The sequence below is a fragment of the Falco cherrug genome, chromosome 10 (genome assembly GCF_023634085.1).
Source record: "Falco cherrug isolate bFalChe1 chromosome 10, bFalChe1.pri, whole genome shotgun sequence".
In the NCBI taxonomy this organism is placed as follows: Eukaryota; Metazoa; Chordata; class Aves; order Falconiformes; family Falconidae; genus Falco; species Falco cherrug.
The window spans coordinates 35,925,312-35,951,747 of NC_073706.1; the positions used below are offsets into that span (position 1 = coordinate 35,925,312).

The 26,436-nt window shown below is 44.9% G+C and overlaps 1 protein-coding gene across 15 annotated transcripts in view; it reads left to right on the forward strand.

Moving 5' to 3' along the window:
- The window catches only part of BRSK2 (BR serine/threonine kinase 2), a 315,722-nt gene that overhangs the window by 257,869 nt on the left and 31,417 nt on the right, over positions 1 to 26,436 (forward strand). For 6 of the 15 annotated variants that reach the window (XM_027808783.2, XM_027808785.2, XM_027808786.2 and 3 more), the window contains exons 10-17: positions 425 to 589; positions 1,217 to 1,314; positions 6,399 to 6,549; positions 10,399 to 10,464; positions 14,442 to 14,465; positions 20,316 to 20,376; positions 24,349 to 24,961; positions 26,090 to 26,138. In XM_027808783.2, coding sequence (XP_027664584.1) covers positions 425 to 589; positions 1,217 to 1,314; positions 6,399 to 6,549; positions 10,399 to 10,464; positions 14,442 to 14,465; positions 20,316 to 20,376; positions 24,349 to 24,961; positions 26,090 to 26,138 — 1,227 coding nt within the window. The remainder of the gene's footprint in view (positions 1 to 424; positions 590 to 1,216; positions 1,315 to 6,398; positions 6,550 to 10,398; positions 10,465 to 14,441; positions 14,466 to 20,315; positions 20,377 to 24,348; positions 24,962 to 26,089; positions 26,139 to 26,436) is intronic. The other 9 variants (XM_027808787.2, XM_055722443.1, XM_027808793.2 and 6 more) reach the window with 5 other exon arrangements.

A 26,436-nucleotide genomic window follows, 5' to 3' on the forward strand; every position in this document is an offset into this window, starting at 1 on the left:
AGCTCCTTCTTTGAAAGGGAATCATTCAGCTTGTGCCTTTCACCCTGATGGCCTGAGGTCTGGCCAGCCCCTCTAAAGCTGCCTAGTGTGTTAGAAACATTTGGCATCAGGACGCTGAGCAGCTGCTTAAACTGTGAAGGTGCTGGTAAGTGAGGTGCCTACTGCCTTGCTGACTGAACACAGGCACTTCTCGTTAAAGACCCAAATCCACAAGGTGCTGGTCACTCTGAGCCTTCACGGCAATTTTTTTTGGAAAGAATTATCTGTCTGGTCGGGAGCTCTGGTCTCCCAGTGGGAATTTAACAAGCCGTTTCCATCCGTTGCTGCAGGCTGTGTTTCAGACTACGGGTTCAGTTGTGACTCATGTTTCTTTTCTCTCCTTTCCCTGTCCCCCTTTCTCTTTCTCATCTTCTTTCCTCTGCAGAGGGGGTAAGAACGAGCCAGAACCAGAGCAACCAATCCCTCGAAAGGTGCAGATTCGTTCTCTCCCTTCCTTGGAGGATATTGACCCAGACGTGTTAGATAGCATGCACTCGTTAGGCTGCTTCCGTGACCGAAATAAACTCTTACAGGACTTGTTGTCGGAAGAGTAAGCACTTGCTCAGTCTTCATATCAGTTGGGTGTCCACGGGCTGGGATGCTTATAAACCTGGGGAGCGGGAGCGAGTGCTCTGCCTGATGTCTCTCCTGGGAGGGACCAGCAGCAGTTTCACCCCCCCGGTGCCCCGTGGCCGGCGAGGTGCTGGGCACACGTGCTGAGCCTTCCTGCGCCGGGCGGGGAGCTGCCGTCGCTGTCATTTCTGTTGGCTGTGCCTTTGCTGGCAGATTTTTATTTATTTCAAGCTTATACTGAGAGCTGGTGTCTTTCCTGAGGTGTTAAAAGGGCCACATAGTGGAAGGAGCGCTGAGACGCTCAGGAAACCTGTCTGGCTGCCCCTCCTCCTTGGACTTCTGTGGACGCGTTGCCTCCTCTGTCCTGTGCCTCGGTTCGGCGTGTGTAACGTGGGGATCGTGTCTCCTCTGCTCACGAGCGGCTTGCTGGGGAGCGAGGTTCTCGAAGGCTTTGTGGGTTGTTTATCTCGCTGGCAGGCACGTGAACCTTCCAGCTTATGTAGAATAACTGTAACCAAGTGTTTGATGAGAAGGGTTTATCTACATGTGGATTTTTTTTCTTCAAATTTAATGATTTTTTTTTCTTTTTTTTTTTTTTTTTCAGGGAAAACCAAGAGAAAATGATTTATTTTCTTCTGCTTGACCGGAAGGAGAGGTATCCCAGTCATGAAGATGAGGATCTTCCCCCCAGAAATGAAATAGGTACTACAAATATGATCTCTGTCACCATGAACCCATCTCAACTAGTTCCTCTTCACCTTTTTTTTTTTTTTTTTTTTTTTGTAATATCAATATAAACCCTAGCATCACTGTTACCTTCCCAGTGAAACAGTGTCCAGCATTGGAGAATGCTCAGCCTGAGGCAGGCAGGCCGGGGCTGTGATTAAACTCGCAGGCTTCGTTTTTCAGGGTGTGTCTGTCTCAAAGCGCAGAAACATCCAATCTGATCTTGAATGTGGGCTTTTCTTAGAAAATATCGTGTGGACTCACAGGCTGCCTCTGCGCAAGCAGTCGAGGTTTAGAATTAGCATCGTCTGGTGGTGGAATTTTCTAATCACTCATCTACATGCAGTATTGCAGAAATGATGCTTCTAGACTTGAGCTAGGAAGACTGTGTAGCATTGCATCCCCAAGGAGTTATGCAGGTACACAAGCTCTTTTCCGTAGGCAAATGCATGCACTGGTGGAAGTATGAATGATATCACTTACCTGTTTATAGTACACACATCAAAATCCTATGTTTTTAGACTATCGTAGGAAGATCTAAAAAGCTTAATATGCAGTAAGATTATATATCTTATAAAGCTCTTGTGATACCTGTTGGTTCCCAAAGAACTGTTCGTTAGTATTTTAGGGTACTGTTCATCACCAAGGACTCCACTAATCTAGACGAAAGGAAAAATGCTTCCCTAAGGAGCTAACTGTGTAAGTGGCTCTTGCTGTGCAGAGTGACAAAAGTTTTAACTACTAAAGGATTAGTCCATTTCTAGCAATGACCTGAAATAGCATTTTTACATAGTAGAGTTGTGATTTTAAGTTATTTTATTTCAGCACTTTGAAGGCTATAAGCAAAGTGCTCTTTATTTTCACCTGGAATCACCCAAGCCTCCGGGGCAGTGGTATATTGAACTGTGAGTTTGTTAATACTCTGTTGGATTATTACCTTATCCGGGTTCCAGGCTCTATAATTTTGCAGGGAATTCTCTTCTATGGAAGAAGAGATGGAAGTTTTTATGCAACACAGTAGTTTTTAAAAGCTTACCCCGGTTAGAGCTACAGAGAGCACACTAGCAGGGATCCTGATGAAGATGGTTAGATGTGCCAGCTGCAGGTCCTGTGGTCAAAAGCCCCTTGTTCAGTGCAGTTTATAGTCTGGCACTTTACTAATGAGCTTTTGACTCAGATTAGCCTGCCACATAAGGACACTACCATCTTGTTTTAGAAATATTTTTGTCATAAGAAAAGAATCGAGGTGACTCTAGAATCTTCATATCCAGCACGTAAGTGTTATACCCTAAATACATCCTGTATCTCTCGTGTACGTGGCAAAGTGTTTTCATGGTTTGAACTGAACTGTTATGCTCCACTCTTGCATTTTTTTGTGCGAGGAGTGAAAATGTTCCCCAACAGGGAAACACCACTCTGAATGTAGCATTGTGCCTTATCGGCTCATTTTAGAATCTTTGAGCATTATTGAGTGTTTGTAGGTTGTATTTCCTCTTCCACAGGAGGTTTCCACTGCCTCTGTTCCCAGCAGTGTCTCTGAGAACATGGGGCAAGGTTTAATTAAGAGCAGTCCTGCTTCTGATGAATATCTCATCATTAGCCGTTAGCCGTGGCCTTGCACAAAGAAGAGCAGAGAAAAAGTAACAGATTTAATAATAGCAGCTTGAGGAAGCCACGTTCATAAGAGTTGCGTGTTGCCCAAGCTCTTGTGGAAAAAAAAGGGAGGGGAAAAGTGCATCCCAGAGTACTTTGCTTTTTCCTCTTTCTTTGCATGTAGGCTCTCAGAAAGGATGGATGCGGGTACACATACAGCAGGCTCAGACTAGCACTCTCTTCTGGTGGCCCTTCTGCCTGTCTGAGGTATATGAAGCTTTCTCAAAGGGCCAGGGAAAGGCCGCCTTCACTGCCTTTCAAGTCCAGCCCCATTTTCTTTACCTGAAAACACAGAAATGAGAAACTTATTAAAATGAATGAATGTCAACTAATGTCTCCTTGAGGGGACACCTTTTTGTGGGGTGGAGTTTCTTTAACAAACCAGAGAACAAGAGATTGGGCCAGAATAGCCGTATAGGATATAGGTGCCCCGTCCAAACTCGGAAGCTGAACCTTTATTTCCCACCTTCCAGATGAATGCCTTTATAATTGGATCATTACCTAAATTACTCTCTCTTCCTCGGTAAAAATCCTTAGGAATGGCTTCATTTCTCTGATATGAAATAAGAGGAAAATGCATCCTCAAAACTATCATAGATCCAGACTAGGACTTGATTTTTTTTCCCCATGTGAAATATTTCCAGGGTCAGGAAGAGAAGGGCAAACATGGGAGGTTTTCCGATTTTTAATTCCTGTACTTCTGCAAAATCTTCTGCTGCTTTCATATGATGATGCCATTTTAGTCTTTATGGCAGGATGGCTGTGTATTGAACTATTTCTTTAGTATCTTTCGACTTGACAGGGATGACAGATTTGGTGCCCTGTCAGTTCTTACTCAAACCTTTTTGAAAAATATGTGTATTACTTGCTACACTCAGCCATGTATAGTGTAGGACTGTAGGCAGTTTTAAAGAGGAATCAAATACCTTTATTAAAAGCTCAACCACTTTTGTGCAAGCTTCTGGATGTATTTTCCATCAAACTTCTTGTGAATTGCTGTTGCTGAATTTATAGGTGTGTTTCACCACCTGCTCTTTTTGCTTAGTCTGTCTCTTTGATAGTCTAAAATACAGATTGTAAATCAGTATCTTCCAGCATCTTGAGCAGCAAGGGCTGATACATAAGAACCATTTAGCTTGTTAGCGATATCCTTCTCCTCCTTAATTGTTCTGTGGATTCCCTCATGGTCCCTCTGGCAACTGTCCTTCTCTCAAGCTTTCTCTTCCTGATGGCTGTACAAAAACCTGATATTCAAGTCTTTAGTTAATTCTTCTTCAGATCTCTTCTCTGTCTTTTAATGTCCACTTCTGTAAGTGTCACTCAGCTGAGTTTCCCTTTGGTGAAGTCTTCTGTTTTGAACATGCTTGGATCAAATTGCCTTTTTAAACATCAGTTCGTTAAATGCTTTTCTTGCCTTTTTCCATCTCTGTTGTTTGGACTGTAATATCAACTAAGATGGATGCAGTATGAGTTCGCTCAAGTCCGTTCTTTTGACATTAGCTGCTTTCTTCATCTCCCTTCTCCTGCCTCCTTTTCCTTTCTTTTAAACTGCACTCTTCCACCTTCCTTTCTAATGTCTGATATCCCTCTGCAAAACTAGTATCAGCTCTCCGTTGTTGATACCAAACGTAATTCATTGTCGTTACTTGTGTTACATGGCTCTAGTCACACTTGTGGTACCAGCAGTTGTCCTGTGGGATGAATCTTTTCTCATATTTCGAACTTGTTGGAAGAAGCCGGAGTCTGAAATGTTTAAACCCTGTCCCAGCTTCCTTTGGACCACTTCCATGTGTGCAGCTGAAGTCACCCAGTAGAACTGCTTTATTAGGTTCATCTCCCTTTATTTTTCCCTCAACTGTATGCACTATGTATTTTTCCTAATCTGGAGGCCGTTGCCCCTGCTAGTATTTTCTACTACCTTTTTATGACTGGACATAGATTGAAATAGAGTGAGATACAACTGCTTTTTTTTTAATTAATTTTTAAGAGGAACGTTATTACTATGAATACAAAGAATACTTGGGTTATACTGTGATGGGGTCAGCTGTTATCACTAGCCCATCTGCATGTGAGCCGTCTCTGCTCATCGTTTCAAGTATAAGCCCTGCCTTAAAGATCTTGTTCTGGAAAAAATTAGGTGAGAGAAGAAACAAGCAGGAGGGAGGCGGGGGTGAGGAGGGCAGGATAATAAAAATAATACCATCAGACTAGGCAGTACCACTGTCAGGTGTGGTGTTTCAGGTTTTATAAAGGAATCCTGGCGGAGGAAGAAGCCTTGGGGGCTGGGCACTGTGAGCTTTTGTCTAACTGCAGGGGTGAAGAATGCTGGTTTTTACAGGTGGTCACTCCCCACTAAAATTAAAACTGTGTCTATAAATAGAGACAGGGAACTGAAATAGCCCAGCCAAAGGAAAGAAAATCCTTCTGTAGTTTTTTTCTGCCTTCCTCCTTTTTACTGTTTTGATGCCATGAGAGATGTCGGTAATAAAACATCTCAGCGGGTCTGCATTTGGTTCCTGCTGCACCATGGAAGTGTGCATGGCTTGGCCAGCCCCCTTCTGCAATGCAGCCTGGTATCTACTCTTCTCAAAGCAATTTAGGTGTGCTCCTCAGTACCTTAATAAATGTTTCTTAGCACCTTTAGGAATGAATTGCCTTTAAATATGTCATTCTTAGACCTCAGTTTCACTCTGTAAAGTGAAGGTAGCACTTCAATACCTCATAGAAATGTTACACATTAAAAAGTGTAAAGCGCTTCAGTTATTGTAGCAGTAAAAGCTGTACACTGACCTGTGAGATAAATTTTAGTAGCTCTCATTGGAGATTCATTTTGGGTGATCAAGTACGTTTAATTTCTAATGTCGAAGGGAGGAAAAATACAAAGCAGTGGGGGAAACCTGAAATCTAATCTTAAAGATGCAAAAAAGGGCGTTTTCAGAGGAGGATGCAATTCTGAGTTCAGAGTGTCCTCCTGTCCCTGTGTGACATTTAATCTCGCTGGCAGGGACATCGAAAGCAAGCTCCAGCAACCCGAGTACATGTGCGGGATCCCTACATGGCTTATGCTCTGGCTAACAGCTTGTGCTATAGCCCATGCTGTCATCTTGTTATTACCGTTATAAGCCCTGTAAGGTTATTTCTGCGAGCTACGCTATAGCGGTACCTTTATTTTACAGTGCTTGTGCATTCAGGGCAGTAGCAGTGCTCCTTTCTGTCGGTGGATTGCAACTTAGGTCTTAGTGTTTGCAAATTTGGAGGAAGGGAGAGACTGCAAAAGTTTGTCTCCGTCATGAAGATCCCCGTCTCCGTAAGGGGAGGTGTGGGGGTGAGGTTGAGGAAGGGTTTAGCCAACCTGTGTGAGGTAAGTCACAGCCGAATTCAGCTGACGGTGTTTTCTTTCCATAAAGATCCCCCCAGGAAGCGCGTGGACTCCCCAATGCTGAACAGGCATGGGAAGCGGCGGCCGGAGAGGAAGTCGATGGAGGTTCTCAGCGTGACAGACGGTGGCTCCCCAGTCCCTGCTCGCAGAGCTATTGAAATGGCACAACACGGACAGAGGTGGGTCTCTCCTTTACCCAGGAGTCTTGCCTCTCTGGGTTTGCTGCCCCTTTCTGTGTTACACGTACAAAGGAGCTGTGGAGCTCTTCTGTTGGCACTAGCACTCATGACAACTCCCAAGCACATGTGCCACATGATCTGGCAGCCAGCAGCACTTATGCACACAGGACCAGAAGTCCTGCCAGGGGCTTAAGGGTTCTGTTCGCTTGCAGCTATTGCTCAGGAAACCACCGTGTCCTCTGGGCAAGACTCATCTCACCTCTTTTTAATTGTCGAGAACACAGGCGTTTGGTCTAAGCTCGTGATACAGGCTCTAGGCAATGGGGACAGACGAGGGCTTTGGAAGGTCTCAGATACGTATGTCCTCTGTTCCAGCAATCTTAGGTGGGATAAATTACCCTCCAGTTGTTCCTTTCTGTCTCCGTAGCCTACAATAGGAATCTAGATGACTGTCTTGGATTAGGTGCCTAGATTTTGGGCACCTGAATTTAAATAAGATGAACCCCACCCTCTGTGTCATCAGAACAGCTTAAATCTGGAAAGCCCTGTCCAGGCATCTGTGGATGCCTCTAAAATGTGCTGTCAGAGCCAGCATGCGTCTGACCCACATAAATTACCACATGCCTCTAAAGTGATGGAAAATACATATTTTTGCCTCTTTTCTATCAAAGAAAGTGTCAGTCTTGTGGAGAAACAGCAGAGGAAAGCAGCGTCTCCTCAAGGCAGGTTGTGGGAGAGTGAGTGAACTGTGGAAGTTCACTTCTGTGAACCATGGAAGTTGCTCCCTCCATCTGTATGACTAGCCTAAGGGAAGCACAGGCATTTGGGTTCATATTTGCATAAATCAATCAGTATAAAAGAACGCTTCACGTATATGTACGATGCTGCTGCTGTAACTTCTGTTTCAGCTTTATGACGTGATTATTTTGTTCAGCTGTTAAGATCTGCTCAAAAAGAGCCTGCTGTGCTCAGAAACTCCCTCTGCTGATTGAGAACTGGGTAAAAACGTGAAATAATTTCATGTCCAGAGGCCCCTAGTATTGCTGGAAAGTTTTGCTGGCAGCTGTTACAGTTCTGTCTACAGTGAGGAAAAAGTGGTGATTTCCAGAATCTGCTAGGACTTACTTCAGACTAGCTACGTGGCCTTCAAATACTCTGCCATAAAGATTTTTCATCGCAGTGTAGGTTGGAAACCTGTCTTGAATAATTGGTTTGCTTTGACGTGGAGGCTGGGCAAAGGAAATGTTCAGGACAGGGTGTGCTCAGTGTTCCTTACGGGCCTCAAAGGGATGAGGATGAACAAAACCGACAAAGAGCCGCTGCCTCCTTACTGGGCTTGCAGCGTTTGAGCTGGTACCTGGCAGGTGCACAGGCCGTGAAGCTCCCAGAGCCACCCAGGGTGAATCACTTTCCCTCTCCCCAAGGCTGCCTGCGAGGCTCAGCGCTCTGCAGAGCTTACAGCAAGTGTCCAACTGGGCGGAACAAACAGGGGGTGTTAGATTGATCCCCAAGTTTGCTGAGAGCTGGAACCTTCACTTCCAGCTCTCAGCCTTCACTTTGGATTCAGAAGTCTGAAGAGGCAACGCTGTGTCTTGCTGTCCAAAGTATTTCTTTTGCTTTTAAATGTCTCGCTCAGTTCTGCACACGAGGAAACAACTGAAGTCAAAAGGTCCGAGATGGTTCAGAGCAGAGACGTGGCCAGGCTACGTATCGGTAGAGAAGGACTTTGGCTTAAGGAGGAAGCAAAACCTGCCAGGCACAGAAGAGATACAGGGCAGTGCATACCACAGCTCAGGGCTGGCCGTAAAGGTGTGATGGAGGGTGGAGACAGGGACGTATTGACACCGTGATTGATGACGATGGGCTTAGTAGTGCTTGTTTTGGAAGGGGTTAAAGGGAAGATGTTATTTTACTCCATGTGTGAGCTTCCATAACTCATACCATCCACATCCACAGATGACAACGGCACATTTTGTGTTGCTGGCAGCACAGTCGTTTATAACGTGAACTGGCTTCATTAATGAACACCACTGCATGGGGGTTGTCTGGGGACGATGCATTGCTGATGGGGCACCATCTGTCAGAGCAATCAGTAACAAAATGACAAGTGCCTTCCACCAAGGGGGGGGGGGCGTTAATGGCTGGTCGCATGTTATGTCCATGAAATGACCCACTGACGATGGATTTTACAGCAGTAGGGCTTAGATCCCAGGGGTGGGTGCTCTTTTAAGAATGACATTCTTCGGTCTCAACAGATGACTCCGCAGTGCTTTTATTCTACAACACTGGGAAGACAGGGAGGTGGACCATGGAACCAGGTCTCCTGTTTAGACACAGATGACTTTTGTAAACATCCAGAAACACAGAGCCATTGCTTCTTTCTTGAGCTGACAGAGATACTCTTCTAACCAGTGGGCCAAACGCCCATGTGTCTTGTGATTTAGTCCTATTGTCCTTTTTCCCAGTAGTAAACAGATGTTTGCTTGCATAATGGGGATTTATGTTATGACCTCTGGTATATGTGTCTGTGTGATGAACTGTGCTTTTGGTAGCCATGAGGGAACCCAACAAGGGTCTGGTCTTGGCTTGTTGAAGGGCACATCTTCCCAGTGAGATTTGAAACTTGGCAGCCTTCAGCCCTACAGGCTGAGAAAGTATGAAGCGAAAAACTTGGTCCTTCAGTGACTTAGTTTTGGCTAATGGAGCAGGGCAACTCAGCACAAAGGCTGCTCCTTGAGCTTACAGACTCCTTGAAATGCTTGTGCTGACCTCTCCTGTGTTCTCCGTTGGGTCTTCGTACAAGGCAAAGTTAGTATGCACAAACAGCAGCCACCCTAAAACTGGTGACCAAGTTTTGTTAATTCTTGGTTTTCCCTGCTAGTTGTCAACTAAACGGGTTTATAACTATCTCTTAGTTGCTTCTGCTCTTGTGGTATCCACGCCTCTCAGACTGTCTGGTATTTCATTGAAAAGTCAAGAGAAAAGAGGTAGATTCTGAGCTTAGTTCAATACCAGCTAATTTGTCCCTGGTGCCAAAACCACACAGACTAGGAAGAATTCCATGGGAGCTAGCCTCCCCCAGGGATATGCCAGAAATTTTCAGCAGCTCTGCTGTGAGAGTCCAAAAACTGTTCTAAAATGGGCTTCATTAACTATTCATTTTCTTCTGGTTATTGAAGTGGATAGCTTGCATGAGAGATCAGCTAACATTAGGAAGCAGTGTTCTGTGAAACAGCGAAGCATATTACAGTGAAATATATTACAGAGAGCTGCCTCTTTAGCAAAGCACGGGGAATTTTGCTTCTAAGCTTCAGGGATTCAGACCCAAGAAGGGCATTTCTCTATACCCTGAGTATAGGGAAGAGAGTTGGGACTAAGTGGTAATGGAGCCTACAAATTAGACTACAGAATGGATTACCGTTCCTCTAAGAGGCTCTGTGGTCTGATTTTAACCTTTTCCCAGATTGTGCTTAGCGTTGAGGTCTTCTAGAAAAGTCTGAGTAATGAGCACTTTGCAATTTGTGCCTTCAGGCATGTTCTATTTTCCCCGGACAACGTGACAAAGTAGATGGTACCTGGGTTTTCAGTTGTGTAAAGGAGAACAGAGTTTGCAGGAATGTGTGGGGGACGTCATCTTAGACCTCAGAAGTCAGGGGGAGATAATGAACTTCAGCACTGTGTGTAGGCTGGAGCCATAGTTGGAAAGTAAAAGAAAGGTTTGTCAGAGAATTGCTTAAAAAGGGGAGGAGGAGGGGTTGGGGGGCTGGGTGTCCAGCATTGCTTCAGGTGACTCTTTTTTATAAATGTCCACACCAGTAACTCTGTTTTCTCGCTTTGTTCCTGCCATAGTAAAACAATGTTCAGTAAAAGCCTGGATATCTCTGAAGCCAATCCCAAATTCAACAAAGAAGAAAGGTATAAACACTGACAATATGTTCCTCTCCTCTACCTCACTGCTGAGACCTTAAAGATGCAGTACTTACCTTCTCCCTGTGGGGACCCAGCCGTTCTCTCTTTAGAGACAAACTCAGAGGGTGGGATACTTACAGCCCCACACTACATATATTTTTCTATAGCACTATTCATTTGAGGCTATCCCAAATGCAGCTTTTGACTGTACCAACGTTTTCTGCCCCTAAAATTTCATCCTACTGCTACCTCTGGTTCGGTTCTGCCATGAGCGAGGACGCCCAGGGCAGAAGACATATTTGCTAAGACTGCTTTGGGAACGACTGGAATATAAAACACTAGAAAAGCCCCGAGTGCCTCGCTCCCAGCACTAGAAACAGCAGCACAACTGAGTCAGTGACAGCAATGGTAGGAAACTTGGGAAATCCTGCGCGGCAGAGCACAATACTGAGTGCCTGTAGGTGAGAGACAAACTCCTTAAGACTACCCTGGCTGCAGCTGCACCAGAGAACACCAGAGGAAAAGGTGACCAGAGACAGATTTCGGAGGATGATTCCAATCAAGCAGTTCAAGTGGCAGACAAAGAGTGACAGAAAGCGTAACTCCCAACTGTGAATAGAGGCACAATGGAAGACACGCAGGCCACCAGATTTAGGAGTTTAAGTGGACTCATGTGGGCCCAGAAACAACAACAACAACAAAGTTTAGACTTTTGGGGAAGTTTTTAGTTGACCTGTTCCTAAAATTTGAGTCTCAGGGGAAGAGAATTTTTCTCTAATGTTAAAACCTGGCATCCCAATGGATAATTCTTCATCAAAATGTAATCCTTATACATTTTGGACAAACACTTAGCTTACTGAATGGTTAGGAGTATTCCATATGATTCAAAAAGGGGGAAGCAGTAGGTTCCGTAAAGGAACCTCTGGACCGGGCAAACCATTCTTCTTTCCATTTCCCCTTCTAACAGCAACTTTCTATATAAAAAGTGGCTTTTAAGCGTCAGGAGACTTGTAGGATGTGTGAGGGACAGCCCCTGTGTTGGCCTTTTGCAGGCTGGGGCAGCCCGTTGTGGGCAGTGCTTCAGTTCTTGAACCCGCCACGGTGAAGAACATCTGCAGGAGAGGCTGTGCCCGGCGCGGGGCGTCCAGCACCCTCTTTAAGATGCCGGGATAGGAACAAGCATTGGACCCGAACTTAGAAAGCTCCCAGTTTCACAGCCGTGAAGAAGCCGTGGTGATACAGTCTCTCGTGTGTGGGCTTTCCTGGACTGTTACCACAGACACAGGAATTCCTGTTCCTTTCTCTGATTCCCCCGATACATAAATCCTGTTCTTGACCACGTGGCACTTCTTGCATTAAAAGTTAAGTCTGAGACTCCTCGGAAGATGAGCTTTTCCACAGCAATTAAAACTCAGGTCCAGTAAGAGAAGTGCAGAGATGATACCTGTGACAGGAGAAGGGGCTGCCAGCAGATGTTCCCAGCACCATTTGTTGTCGCCCTGTCCCTCTCTAGCAGCTGCTGCAGCTGTGGTGCGAGCAAAGGGAATGACCCTTCAGTAACCGCTGGGGGAACTTCAAAATACACACGGACGTTTTGTGTTCCCTCTCAGAGGTGACACTGGTCAGAGTCCGGCAGGAGAAGGTTAGAGCGTTGCACAGGGGTCCCCCAGGTCCTTCTCTCTGAAGGACCACGCTGACTTTTGGAGGACCACGTTTGCTGTGGTCTTGCCTCCCTCCCACTTTGAAGAGTTAGGATGCAGAACCTCAGTGGTGGGCAAGTGAGAGGGCCTGGACTCTGGCTCTGCGCACAGCCACACGGCAGCAAGGGGTAGGCAGCAAAGAGGACCCCAGCAAAATGGGGCCAGCTAATCATGGTGGCCATTAAATTTTTGGCCAGTGTTTAATTATCCAACTTTATGATGTCTTTTTTAAAGGAATACTGCATCTTTAAGGGTCCCTTCCCTCTAGATGCACATGGTTGTCTTAGTAGCTGAGGCCACTGTCCCTTTCTTTTTCTTTTTCTTTCTTTCTGACTTTCTCTTTCACCCCCTCTTTCAGTGCTTCTCTTCTTCTGTATCTGGGTTGCTGCAGCTCCGTAGTTCACTTGCTTCAGTATTGTAGGGAATGCACATGTCTGCGCTTCTGGGTCTATTGTGTCCTGGGATTGTTCATTTTTTTTAAACCTCATTTCCCTTTTCCTTTTCCCTATTGTCAATTTGCTTTCCATTCTCTTTGTTAACCTCTTCAGTGCCTTCCCTGTTGGGAAAATGACTTGAAAGAAAAATTAATCAACCTTCTTGCACCCATTCTATTTACGTTTTAATATTCTGCATGTGTGAATATGGGTGTATTTTCTGTATAAATATACACACACGTTCCAGTATACAATGGGTGTCAATTTGCTCTTCTCAGTTACATCACTGTAGATAGATTTGTACAGGTACAATCGAGGACAGTGTATGTCCCTGAATATATACATATATATGTATTTGTATGTATATGAATTAGATCTTACCCAAATTTGCACTCCAGGCCGAAATATAAATGGAGTGTCGCTCAAACACATGAAAAAGAACTTAATGTAATGCTTCTTTCCACTTCTCTATCAATGCGTAGCACAACAACTTTTTCTTTCTATTCTAACTATGTTTTAATTTTAACTTTTCTCAAAACTGCCTTGCGCTGCCCAGCCCAGCATTTGCAGTGTTGATGTAACTGGAAGCATGGCTAGTTGCACTGAGCAGGAAACTGTGAAATCTACTGGGCATATATTAAATTTGGCATTTCTGTTGGTGACCGTCTTGTGGAGAATGGATTTTCCTCACCCAGCCAGAGGTAGCTCTGGCAGCTTGGGAGCCTGTTACTGAAAATGGAAAGAAAGAGAGAGAGAACGAGACAGAGAGGAAAAAAAAAGCGCTGCATCCAACTTGAAAATAATTTGGTGTAAGAACACCCGAATTTTTGTTATTTCTAATCTGATCCTTCTTAATGTGAAAAGGTGGTGATACTTTCCTGAGTTGGCTTACCTGCACCTCTGAAAACTTAATAACCTGACTATTCTTTCTGATTTTGAATGCTTTGGTTAGTAGTGAAAAATTAAGAATACTGAAGTTTTTGATTGTCGCTAGGTTTCAAAGTCAACATGCCAGAGATTCATTCTGCTTTCAGAGCTGCTGTTTCAGACTCTTTTCAGCACAGCATTGATTTATTCTCCATTCACATTTGAAAGATTTTCTTTGCAACCTTTAAGACCTAGAGACTGAATTTATTTTAAATGAAAAATGAGATCCTGGAGCACAAGATGGCATCCACAGAGATAAGTGCTGGGTTGCTGAGCTGGTATGTTCTAGCTGATCTGAATTCCTGACTATAAGGCCATCATGACTAATAAGCCAGTCTCAAAGCGGATTCACAGCTTGAGCTACAATCTTGTACCCTGGGCTCCCAAGCTGGCTCAGAAATGCATGCTTTAATAACCAATACGTTTCACAGTTCATTCGTGGCAAAAAAAGTACTTCTTACCAGGCCAGCTTGGGGGACAGAGGGACACAACACGGAGCAAACTGGGGACAAAAAGAACAATTTCCTTGGTAACAGTCTGATGTAACTGTGCCTTATGTGAGAGGCAGAAAAGAAATGCAGCATGAAGTATGAACCCCATTGCTCTGCTGACTGCTTGAATTGGGATTTGGCTGGGAATTTTTTTTTTACAGCCTCAGTATGTCCCTCTCCGTACTCCCCAGTGCCAAAGTTGGATGTGTCTGCAATATTATGAGCAGGACAAAAGTTGTTTTCTGGTAAATGAAACTGTCCCCCTAGTGTTCCTGGTCTCTGAAGATGTAGGCACCGGTGGCAATAATTATGACCGTTCAGTTCTCCGAACAGTATTTCACTCTGCTTTTCCTACTCTTCTCTCCACCTGCCTCCGCATCCCTCTCTCTTTCTTTCTCTCTCTCCTTCCCTCTCCGTTTTCCCTTTCCGAGGATGGCGAGTGCTGATCCATTGGGGTAAGCTCTAGTTTTGGATTATTCCTGTTGCGGGACCTGTTGTATCTTGTAGAGAAACTTTTCATTTGCACTTTACAAATACAATACAGGCTGACACACTTCAGTGAACGAGGCGTTACACAGGGAGAGAGAGAGAGAGAGATGTGGGAAGAAGCATTTTTGGTGCTTTTGTGTGTGTTTGTATGCTTTTATGTTGGAGTCACACTCCATATAATTTACTTTTGGGTTCTCTTTTGTTCTTTTGTTTGTCTCGATGTCTCAATGTCTGTGGGCACAGAGAACTATCCTCAGACACTGTGCAGGTACCAGGACACCCTCCAAGAATGAAAACCCCTTCTCTGTTTAGCACTTTTTGTATCTGTTTGGTACCCTCCAGTTAATTTTTATCCTAATTTATCCTTTTTTCTTCTTTTTTTTTTTTTTTTTTTTTAAGATGAAGCTGAATCCCATCCGTGTTATTTAAAAAATGCTGGGTATTCCCTCTCTTTTTAGTATATGTTTTTTTAAGAGGTGAACAGATGGCCCTAGAGACACACACGTCTTCAAAGGTCTTTACTTTCAATAAAGTGGATATACGTACAACTAGGAATGCAGTCACGCTTCAAATTAAAGTTCCATTTATAAGTACTTAACAGAAGGAGAATATTTCATTAGTAAATGATTTAATAAAAACATTGTAATAGATCACTACAGACTCCAGCAAAAGCTTATTGAGAGGATACATATTGAGAAAGCTAATTAGCACCAGTAGCTTCTCATGTTTGTAGCGTGCTTTACTATTTATTAATTCTTTCTAAACCACTTATAAATGGAACTTTAGTATAATTGGCCAATTAAGGAAGGTGGTGCTGTTCAACATCACCCTCTGTCTGCACTAAAAGGAAGAAGAGGTGTGTTACCAACACCTGCAAGTCCTTTCTCTGTACTCTTTGTAAGGCTTCATCTTACAAGTGGTTATTATCATGAGTAGACCTTCTGACCTAAGCATAAGTATTCCCAGTAAGAGCTGTTACAGTTAGTATTATTTGCACAGTTGGGACTGTTAAGTCACTGGACCATCAGAGGTATTCTGTTCGTATTCCCTGGATCAGAGAGGAAGGAAGCACAGGTTGTATCTTTTAGACACCCAAGAGTAATAGCGATGAAATGCTGTAACACGCAATGCCAGGCTGCTCACCTATCGCAGGTTAATTCAGGTCATTTCCAGGGGTCTCATACCCTGCAATACAGTTTAGAATTTTTTGGTTTCATTTGAGTGAGCAAGCAAAGAGGAGTATCAAATTCCACCCAATTTATGCTTGAAGCAAATAAGAGGTTGGCTGGATATTTTGGGAATGACTTTCAAAACAACACGTGGAATCAACCCAATTCAAAGTTTCTAAGGCATTTCACCCAGGGACACAAGCCTGATGCATTACTGCACGCTGCATGCATGCTGCAGGCTGCCCTCCTTGGAAGCATGGCTCCAGCTTGGCCAGCTAAGAGGCTGTATCAGCGTCCTGGTAAAACTGTGCTGTGAAAGCAGGTTCTGCTGGGACTGCAGCAAGCGCAGACCCCCCCCCCCCCCCGCTGATTATAAGACAAATTTCTGTGAGACGGTCATTCAAGGAAGAAACAAATGCCAAATCCCACGCAAACGTTAATTGCTGGCTGTGAAGCCTTCGTACTGCCCTGGTGTGCACCAGCAGCTGCACTGGTTAAAGCACCTGGACGCTGATGGAGCGAGGGGCGCGCTGTACGGGTGCTGGGGGGTGCGGCTGCCAGGTCAGCTGCGCTTTTCCTTCTTGTATTTCTCTCTGCCTGCACCTCAGCAGCGTGAGGCTTCAGCCCTTCACCTCTCACAGCTCTCAAGAAATGCTGCCGTTCTCTGAAACCAGCTGGAAACTGGATTCCAGCTCCCCCGTTTCACCAGTAAGAGACCACTGGTGTAACACGAATTGGGCCTCACATGGCTTCCCCTTTGACAAGCAGCTGGGTAAAATCAGTAAGAAACTGCTTTAAAACAAAGGACCTTTTGACTTTGAGGTATCAAACAGATTGAATAAGGTATAAAATCATCACAGCTACAAAGCACAGCCCACACAGGCACATTTCGTCAGTCCTTGGCCTCTCTCTTTCATAGCTCAGACGTCTCCAGGTTATTGTCAGTCCATGAGAGGGAGGAGCAGCCTGCAATGGTCTCAGTGCCCATCCTGTGGTTAGAGTGTCTTCTACATCCTCCCCCTCCTAAGCCTTGGGTCTAGCTCCCTTCTGTTTGGGTTTTTTCCACTCCTCTCTCCAGGCTTGGCAAAACAACTGTGTCACTTTGGAAGGGGCTAAAGAGTCACTTCTTGTGTCTCTAAACCTGGCAGGTGTCTTTGAGGGAATGCTCTTTATCCGAGCAACTGCACTGACTTCCCTGCTTGCAGTTTCAACAACTTTTTGATGGCTTCCTTCGAGTTAGTGCCCAAGCATGCAGCAGTGCAAAACACAGAGAAAAAGGAGCCACATTGCAATGTTTGTAGTTTCCTAGATTGTTGCATTTAGTATTAAGTTATTGGAATAAGTATAGATTTAATGCTTCCAATGATATGTAATGCCTATAGAGACACATAGGATGTTACTTACTAATAGATACTTCCCACTGAATAAATGTAGTTTGTAGCCACAGAGATAAGATGATGTCATATTTTTCTCCTCATTCCCCACATAAGATTTTCCAGGGTCTGCCATCCTAATGTGCTGCCTGTAGGGCCTCATGCTTTCATTTTCTGGTGAGAGGGATAAAAATTTAAATTTTCTCTATTTTTTCATTACAGCGTTTCAGCATAATGCAACGTTTTCATTACTTTTGGCCCTGTCCCAGTTCTGTCCACCTGACTCTGAGATACAGGAGCAGTGCATGTGTGTGTTTTTTTAAAAAAAAAAAAAAAACCCAAAAAAACCAGAATTCTGGCGTTTCCCAGCTAAGATGATCTTGCTGGGAAGGACAAATCTGTCATTTTTGCTCGTTAGCATTTCTGTACTGGAGTATAGAACCTGTCAGTGTACTGAGATTTTATAGCCAGCTTGGGAACTGTGTCCCACTTGTAAAGGTAAATTATGGGAGATTTATTAAATTGAAGGAGATGCAAGGAAAAGCTCCTCAGTCTGGGTGTCATATCCCATACCAGCACTCTCTGGTAAAGGGGAAAAGTTTTGAATATGTACAGCTCTCTTTTCACTCCAACACTTAAAATTAACCCGGGATTCTTTAAACTCTTTCCACTGCTCCTATATACCATTTCCAGTGTGGACAAACTAAAACTTGCTATAGGGCTTACTTTACTTCTTACATATTTTGCATGTAAATCAGCAGCAGAGATAAAGCTTGTTTGATAGCAATCATGTGGATACTGAATGCATTTCCAGGAGGATTTCACACTAACTCTCTCTTCTGTCCCCTACCTCAGGCTCCTAGGCTGGATGAAAACACAGTACACAACAACTCTTTTTTCAAATATTGCTTCCAATAAGGAACTGGGAGTTGGGAGGTGGGGCCTGCCATGTTTTGCCCTCCATGCGTGTGATCGTTTTTGTAAAAACATAGGAGGCAATGGGGTTGGGAGGGGAGAATTCAGGACTGTTCGAAACACCTGATTGCAAAAAGGAAATAGCAGATTGGAACTTTTAATCAAGTATCCTGGAATTCAGGTGAGTGTGAGAGAGGACTTTCCCACCACTGTTGAGAGTTGGTGGGAACATCTCCTAGTGGGAGTTTAACTCCTAAGCAGGTTGTTTAGCTGCATTGCTGGGCACCTAAATGCCTTCCACATTTGTCCAAGATAACCTATAGGCTCCTCTTGTAATTTATGGTTTGGAAGAAGCTTTTTCTGATGACTCATACGAGGAAGACTTTAACTACATGGACTTCCCATATGCATGACACATCTGTGTTGCGCTCAGCTACGTCAGTTACAGGAGAGGCACGTAAAACAGCCTTTTGAAAGTGGGGCAGACGGTTCTCCCCTCAAAATTACTTTGCATAAACCTTTATGAGTGCCCCAGATCATGATGGTACAAATTTAGGTTTTATCTAGTGCAAAAGAATGCCAAGACTGAGCTTCTAGGTTTTGACTGCTGCACTGTGATGGGCAGACTGCAGCAGGGTACAAGGACGAACGTAGGTGGGGAGTTTCTGCGTAGAATGAGTGCCCCAGATTTTCACGGCGCAAATTTATATTTTATCTGGCAAAAAAGCATGCTGAGGCAGGGCTTCTGGGTTTCACCTGCTTACTGGGATGGACAGACTGCGATGAGATACAAAGACAACCATCAGTGAGTAGTTTCTGCAGAGGATACAAACAGAGAGAACAGGACCAGCCATTGTGTTCAGTTGTAGCTTGCTCTTCCCTTGGAAATATTTCCCCTTGCAGTTCACATTTTTTTAGTAACATTACTACTCAAATTTATTTACAATATATCAGGGACACCATTTTGTAAACTGATTTTTTTGTTTGATTCTTCTATAACAGTAGAAGAGAGTGAACTGAGACAATTTGTGTTCTCAATGCTTTTATGTATAAACTGACATGAACTCTCTGACCTATGTCAAGTTTAAATATGTATGTGTATACACATGCACACTGGCACTCTGCTTTCCGAGCTTCTAGAGGATTTCACCTTTTCATGTTTGTTACCTGAAGGCAAGTAATTGCTTTCACGGCTCTTGCTGCAGGTGAAACGTTGGTAGGTTTGCTACGTTGACATTGCATGGTGGTTGTTGGACAACCAGGTTCTTAGCCAGGTCCTCTGCTGTCAGATGGTTCGGTCTTCAAGGTGACGTTCTGTTTGAAAAGGGTAGGAGGCAGCTGCCCTTGGGGCTTACTCAGGCACAGTCACACAGGCGGGTTTTTTCCCTGCTGGGCAGCCCTCCTCCTGGAAACTTCTGCTGCTGAGATGTTTGTGCGTTGGGCCTGTCTGCCCTTTCAGCGCGTTTAGCATAGCCCATTCGTACATTTTATTGTCTACAGCTGATATTTTTCATAGGTGGCCTTCGCTGGAGAGCGTAAGAGCATTACAGTGTAGGTGACCTTGTCAGCAAATAGCAGGAGGGTTTATTCTCCCTTGACTGGCCTCTTTTTGAGGGCACCTGGGTTGTTATCTTGATAGCAGTCAGGTCACCAACCACAGCAGAACTCGTTACCCATCGAGCAGACCGGGCAGTGGGAAGTCCTGCTGGAGAGGGGAGGCCTGAGCTCCATCGGTGGGGGGCTGGCAGGGGTTACCCCATCGAGCTCCATCGGTGGGGGGCTGGCAGGGGTTACCCCATCGAGCTCCATCGGTGGGGGGCTGGCAGGGGTTAAGCCAGCACGGGAGCTCATCCCGTAGGAAATGACTCTGTGCCTGGGGCATGGAGACCTGGCGCTTTTTCTTCATATCTGGAAGAATCCCCTACCTTTGTGCCTTGTACAGACGGTGCTTTTCCATGTTGCTTCTGACAGAGAATGCCTCATTCTGTGTTTACCAGCACTGTGCGGGAGAGAATTCTCAGCACCAACACGGATGTCTTGACAGTCCTGTTGGAATCCAGCAGCTCAGCTTGCACAGGTCAGGCGCAGTAGCTTCCAGGTGCTTGATGACCAAAAAGAAGGTAGCAGCTCCCTTAATGAAAAGGGATTATAGCGTCCTCCCTGAGCAGCAGCGCTTCTTTGGTTTGAGGGTGGGGCAACTGCAAAAGGTGACAGTAGTGAAAGGAAAGAGTCCTGTGCTTTTCCAGTGACAGCCTCCCTCCTCCTCCTCACTTCATGCCTGTGCCTGTGGTGGCTGGTGTTCAGGGTTCTTACCTGTCCAAGTGTTCTGAGGGCTGTTTTCCTTATTGTGTCCATCCAGGTCTCGGTCAATCAGCGGAGCGTCGTCTGGGCTCTCCACCAGTCCTCTCAGCAGTCCAAGGGTAAGTGGTGCCGCTTCAAGATCTGTTAGTCCAGTTCACTCACACATGCTTGATGCTTTTTGACATCTGTTGCTCCAGAGCTGTGGCTCTTAGCTGGGATGTTTTGTTTTTCCTTGGCAGCTTGTAAATTTTCATGAGTGGTGAGGGAAATGCTATTTACAAATGCGAGCAGAGAATTTCTCACATGCTCCCAGCGCTGTTACAGGGGTCTCGCTGTGCCCTCGCCCTTTTCCAGTCTCATCAGCATGCAGGATAACGTGGCTGTGACTAAACACCGCCAGATCCAGCCGGGATCCGTGTGCGGCGTGGGTTCAGACCGTGCATCGGGAAGGGTTTCGTCGCTGTCTTCAGTCAGGTCACAGTAGAGCGCCAAACCATGCTGGTTACAGCCAGCTGGATGCTCTTTGCCTCAGAATAGCTTGTATTAGAAAGTCAGAGAAAATAGGCTGTACAAATTTGAGGGCTAGCAAATTTAAAAGGAGAGGAAGAAGCTGGCTAATTAAGATGAGAAAAGAACACTCAAAGCCCTCTAAATAAGGTACTTTCACTGCCCTTGTTCAGTATACAGTCAGCTAAATACGGATACTCGGCCAGTACTGATCCTCAGCTAGTACAAAACGTGCTTGACCGTACACCTGTAGCAAAGTTACTACAGTTTCCTAGTGCAGTGACAGAGGCGTCCCTCTCCTTGGTAACTCTTTAGGGATAAGAGCGAGCATTCCTCGTGTCTGGCGAGGCCATTTAGTCACCCCAAGGCTGCAGTGCTTACAAAAGTCGAGGCCTCATCAAGGAGCCTGGGGGGCTGTGGCCGTGCAGGTTACCCAGTTGCCTGGCCGAGTCTTTGGAGGATTTCTCCACACTTTTCATGACTTCAGGAGAAGATGCCATCCCCCCACTGGAAATGGATACAGTGTTAGGGTACGGATGCTCTGGATCTGTTCTTAGGTATATGAAGGTAACATCAGTTTTCCAAGTGTTTAACATTGTAATTCCCCAGTAGCATCGTGTGTAATTCTTCTGCATAAAGACACGCTGTCAGCTGTAAGTTTATAGACTGATACAGCTTCCAGCTCCGTGCTCGGTGGAACTCTTTTCTGAAACACATTCTGGGTTTGCATCAGTTGTTACGCTGTTTTGCAACTGGCATAAATGTGTTCGTGGTCTCCTCTGCATCTTTAACGGGCCAGGAACCAGTGAAGATCCATTTCCTTGTTTCTGCACTGGGACTCCTGGGTGTCAGTGGAATGAAGCAGGAGCCTGAGAATTCTTACACCACTGCAAAATGTACTGAAAAAGAGCATGGAAACAGTTGTGTGCACAAAATAAGCATCCAGTGTAGCAAACCAAAATCTTAATCTCATTAATTGATCTCTTGGGATCAATTTCTGGCATCTCAGTAGGACTACATCAAAGAATAAGGATGACAAGATCTGTCCCATCGTTGCTGTATCTTACCATTATTCTTTTAAGAGGCAGTTGATTAAATAGTCTTCAAAGGGATTTAGCAACCAGATGGCATTTTCAGCAGATCATAACGATATTAAGGCAGGTCAAATTTGAGGCTTAAAAGGAAATGTTGGAATAAAAATCATTTTTTTTTTAAGAATATTAAGGCAGGTCACATGTGAGGCTTAAAAGGAAATGTTGGAATAAAAATCATATTTTTTTAAACGTCCTTACCTATGCTTCTAATAGCACCTTAGATTATTGAAAGAGAACATACTTTAAAAAGCAAATACACATTCCACTCTGTGTGCTGCTGAGGCTCAGTTCTATGATGAATTGAATCCTCCAGCAACTAGGAGTTCTGAAATCTCAGTGATGTTCCCCATCGCACCAGCACAACAGACCTGATCGTGTTCTTTATTTCATTATTGAAAATGTGGTAATTAAGGGTGCCCCTTCAGATTCTTAATGGCTTGAGAGGGAGCTGCATTTGACCGACTTTCTTTCAAATTTGTTTCTCAAATCATCATACATGTAAGATACAAAAACTGCAAGGAAACTTTTGCAATCAACAGTCTTTGACTTTTATCCATTGGTGTCATTTGCAAAAGATGACTTGTCAGATGCTGATAGTGACTTCCATAAATTAACCACTTTCCTCTTCTTTTCCCCTTCCTTTCTCACGGGTTATCCGAATTACCAACGTGGCACACTTTAGTTTTAACTTTACAATCCTAACACAAATGTTTTGATGTAGTGATTTTCTTTTAGTCTTGGTGGCCTAACCCTAAGTCCTTTGAAGTAATTACACAGCTTTGATGCAAACAATTTTAGGACTTAAGTCTTCAATACATTTCTGCATTTTTTGAATATGACAGCATTGGGCTAATCCATCAAACCCAGAAAGTAAACTCAATAGTGAGTGTGCTTACCTGGGACTGAGATTTGAGGCATCGTTATGTGTACATGGTATGTATGGACAGTGCTTGGTTACAGCTTGTAGGTGTTAAGAATGGATAGTAATAATAATAATAGTAATAATGATAATTATAATTGTAATAATAATAAAAATAAAAATTATAATGGTAAATCATTTATAATGGATAGTAATTTCTAGACTTCACAATCTGAGCACAGTCCAAACCGAAAGACTTTGAGTAGTGATTTCTATTTTTACAATTCTGCCAGTGCTTGTAATCTAAGGTGTTAACAGCAATGTTTTGTAAGGACCTTTGTTTTAAATGTGATTTTTAGATTGCTAATATCCCTTTAAAAGGCTTCTATTCTCCCAAGTCTGTGTATTGCTGTTTGTTTGGTTTCCCAAATGCTTCTAACGTGTGTATATGTTCTTGTTTGGGAAAAAAAAAAATCATAATCCCATTTTGGTAACTCGGTGATGGATTATGAACTTTGGTTGTGTTTTTCTTTTTAAACTGTGTCTTGCAAAACAATGGCTCACCCCACCCCCTCCATAGAATTGGGACTTAATGGCAAATATTGCTGTGACTTTATGACAGAAATTCCAGTTGTCAAGCTGTCCTTCAGTACAATGAGGGATGTTGCCGGAGAAGCATAAAGTCTGATGGGAAGTATCATCTCTTCCCAGATAAACAAAATATTTGCCAGGCCTCACTCAAGTTTTGGCTGTAGCTGCGGACAAACCAAACACCACCTGAGTTCGTATTTTTCCCGTGGTGGTGTGTGCTCGGAAGCCTCCAAGAGAAGGCTGAGCAGTTTAACCTGCCAGGCCAGGGGAGGAGAGGCGATGCCCACGCGGGGTCCCTCTCCCTTCGCCCCCTCTTTCTGCCATGTCTGGCGCAGCCGGGGTGCGCATTAGCCAAAGACGGGGGTAAAGAGGAAGGAAAGAGGTTCTGACCGCTGTGTGCAGTAGCTGTGTGTATCGCCTACCACCCCGTGTGTATCACACACCTGTTTTGAGTTCCATCTCTCTGCTGGGTTTGCATACAGGCACTTGGAGCTGGAAGAGGTGGTCCCATTGGCACATCTCAATTTGTCTGTGGCTTGAGTGGTTCTTCTTCCCCTTCCTCACCTCCCTACAGCATCGTGCTTCTCTCACTGCAGGGCAATCAGAACAATCCCAGAGAGATTTCTCTCTTCTTTTTTTCTTGGTTACTTTCTTTCATTTTGTTTTTTTTTTATACTTTTCCTTTGTTTTACTTTTCTTTCTGTTGTTTTCCTTTGCTGACACATGGTTGGTTAATATGATGAAGCCTGTTATGACACTGTTGTTCTTGCTGCTGCCGCTGCTGCTGTTGTTGATTATGCTGTGTTCCCAGCTAACTGCATGTCTTTTTTTTTTGTTTTTTGTTTGTTTGTTCGTTTTTGTTTCTTTGCAAAATCCCTCCCCCCACTACCCCTTCACCTCCATCTCTTGTGTCTCCCTGTGACATGGTGCATCTTTGTGACTTGGATGGATTTTATTCTGACTTTCCTTTCTCTGCTCGCCCGCTCTATGCGTATTTCACTGTTTTTGATGTGCATGGACACTCTGCGTCTGTCTTGTAGCCTATCAGAAAGTTCTTCATCCCCCCTCAGACCTCCGACCTCCCTTTCTCTCCCCGACCCCAAGTCTCCTTGGACCCTGATGCTTGTAGGAACGCCTCCAGGCCTGGACATGTACTCCAACCAAAGCCAGCACTTCAGCCCAACCCAAAGACGCAGACTTTGCCATCCAAGAGCAAATTGGCCGAAAAACCACTCCAGTCTACTAAATCCAACCCACTCCCTACCAGCAATACCAGCGCGCCCTCTTCCCAGAACACCCCTGTGCAGAACGCCCAGGGCCGCTCGCCTGCTGCCGGCTTTAACCCACAGCTGGCTGTTCCTAAAGTGCAGACCAACCCTATGTCTCCTGTTAGATTGCTCCCTTCTAGTACTGACCCAAGCACCAAATCTATCCCCATCATACAGGTCACCCCTCACCCCTCTCCAAGGGGAAGTCCCCTCCCTACCCCCAAGGGGACACCTGTCCATACGCCAAAGGAGAGCCCAGCAGGCACACCCAACCCAACACCACCATCCAGCCCCAGCATTGGAGGAATGCCATGGAGGACACGACTCAACTCAATCAAGAATAGTTTCCTGGGGTCTCCTCGCTTCCATCGCCGGAAATTGCAAGGTGAGTGCTCGCCCAGACGCTCAGGGTCCTTCTGATTTGGGCAGACATTCGGCAGCGAGTTGATACCTCTCCGTGGCTCTGCAGATTTCAGGTCCTGAGGCCTGAATATTGCTATTGAAAACGAGAGCGATGGCATCAGCCAGTCCTAACCCAAGGCACATGTGAGCAGGCTCTGTCGTGCCACTGCACCTGCTCCCACAGCATCTCCTGAGCCCTCTTGCTATCCCTGTTGTGGCTCTTAGAACACAAGAAAATTTTATCTCCAGCTTCTCCACCCATTTTGTTCAGCGAACCTGGAGTTCTGCTGTTTTCCCCCATGGCTGTGCACTGCCTCTCCATAGCCGTGGGCTGAGCCTTCAGCTGAGAAAAACTAGCCCGTGGCAATAGGTTGAAATTGTCCTTCTGAAGCACAGCTTGTTTGATCTTGGTTAATGCTTTTTTTACCTCCTTTGGTAATTGGTATAAAAATCCCCTTAATATAATCAGTGGTTTCGTATCTGCTGGCCTATTTCAGTTTTTGAGAGTCTCTGGAGTGTTAAGATGTGCAAAATTTTCTGCTTCAAGCTCCAGGTGGCTTTTTGCGTTCAGGCAAAGGGCACCCAAAGTCACATGCGTTATCCTCAGATGTCATGAGCAGCGATCCCAGCACCCTGTGGTTTTACAGGGCACTGGGATGTGATCCCGTGGGAAAGGAGGATTACAGCCACGGAAGAGTTAGATTTTGAACCGTGATGGTCAGGGGCGTTGTCTCAGGGAAATGCAGAGGATTGCAGCAGTGACTGAGCTGCATCTGCTGGGCTTTGAAGCAGTTGTCAAGCAGTGAGATTGGCACAGGGGCTGGGTCTGAACTGTAAACCACTGAAGCCAGTGCAAGATTACAGTCAGATTCATAGCATCATTTAAGGAGGGGTAGGGCGAGCCTTGAAATGCAGCACTCGGTTAGATACAGTGATCTAGAGACGTACGGCCAATGTTCAAATGTCAGAACTGGTCTGCAGAGGCAGTGGGCAAATGCAGGAGGGTGTAAAGCCAGAATTGTTTCGTTGGTATACAGCAGAAAATGGAAGGGTTACTGAATCAGCAATTTCTTTTCTCCCTCCCTCTCTTTGGCTGTGCGTGCATGGGCAGTACCTACACCAGAGGAGATGTCTAATTTAACCCCAGAATCATCCCCAGAGTAAGTAATTTGCCAGCACGTTACTTTTTTTCCACCACATACCAATGTAATTTCCTTGCCTGAATGTCATAGGGCAATATACTCCTGTTCTGGGTCAATATCTGATGGTAACCTGTTGTCCTGTGAACGGGATAGAGATGTGAAATGGTTCTTCTGCTAAGGACCATTGGATGGAGATGGGATGGGATGGGATGGGATGGGATGGGATGGGATGGGATGGGATGGGATGGGATGGGATGACCTGGATAAAGTCTATACCTCAGTAATGGCAGTGGGGTCAACAGGTGATGGAACAGTC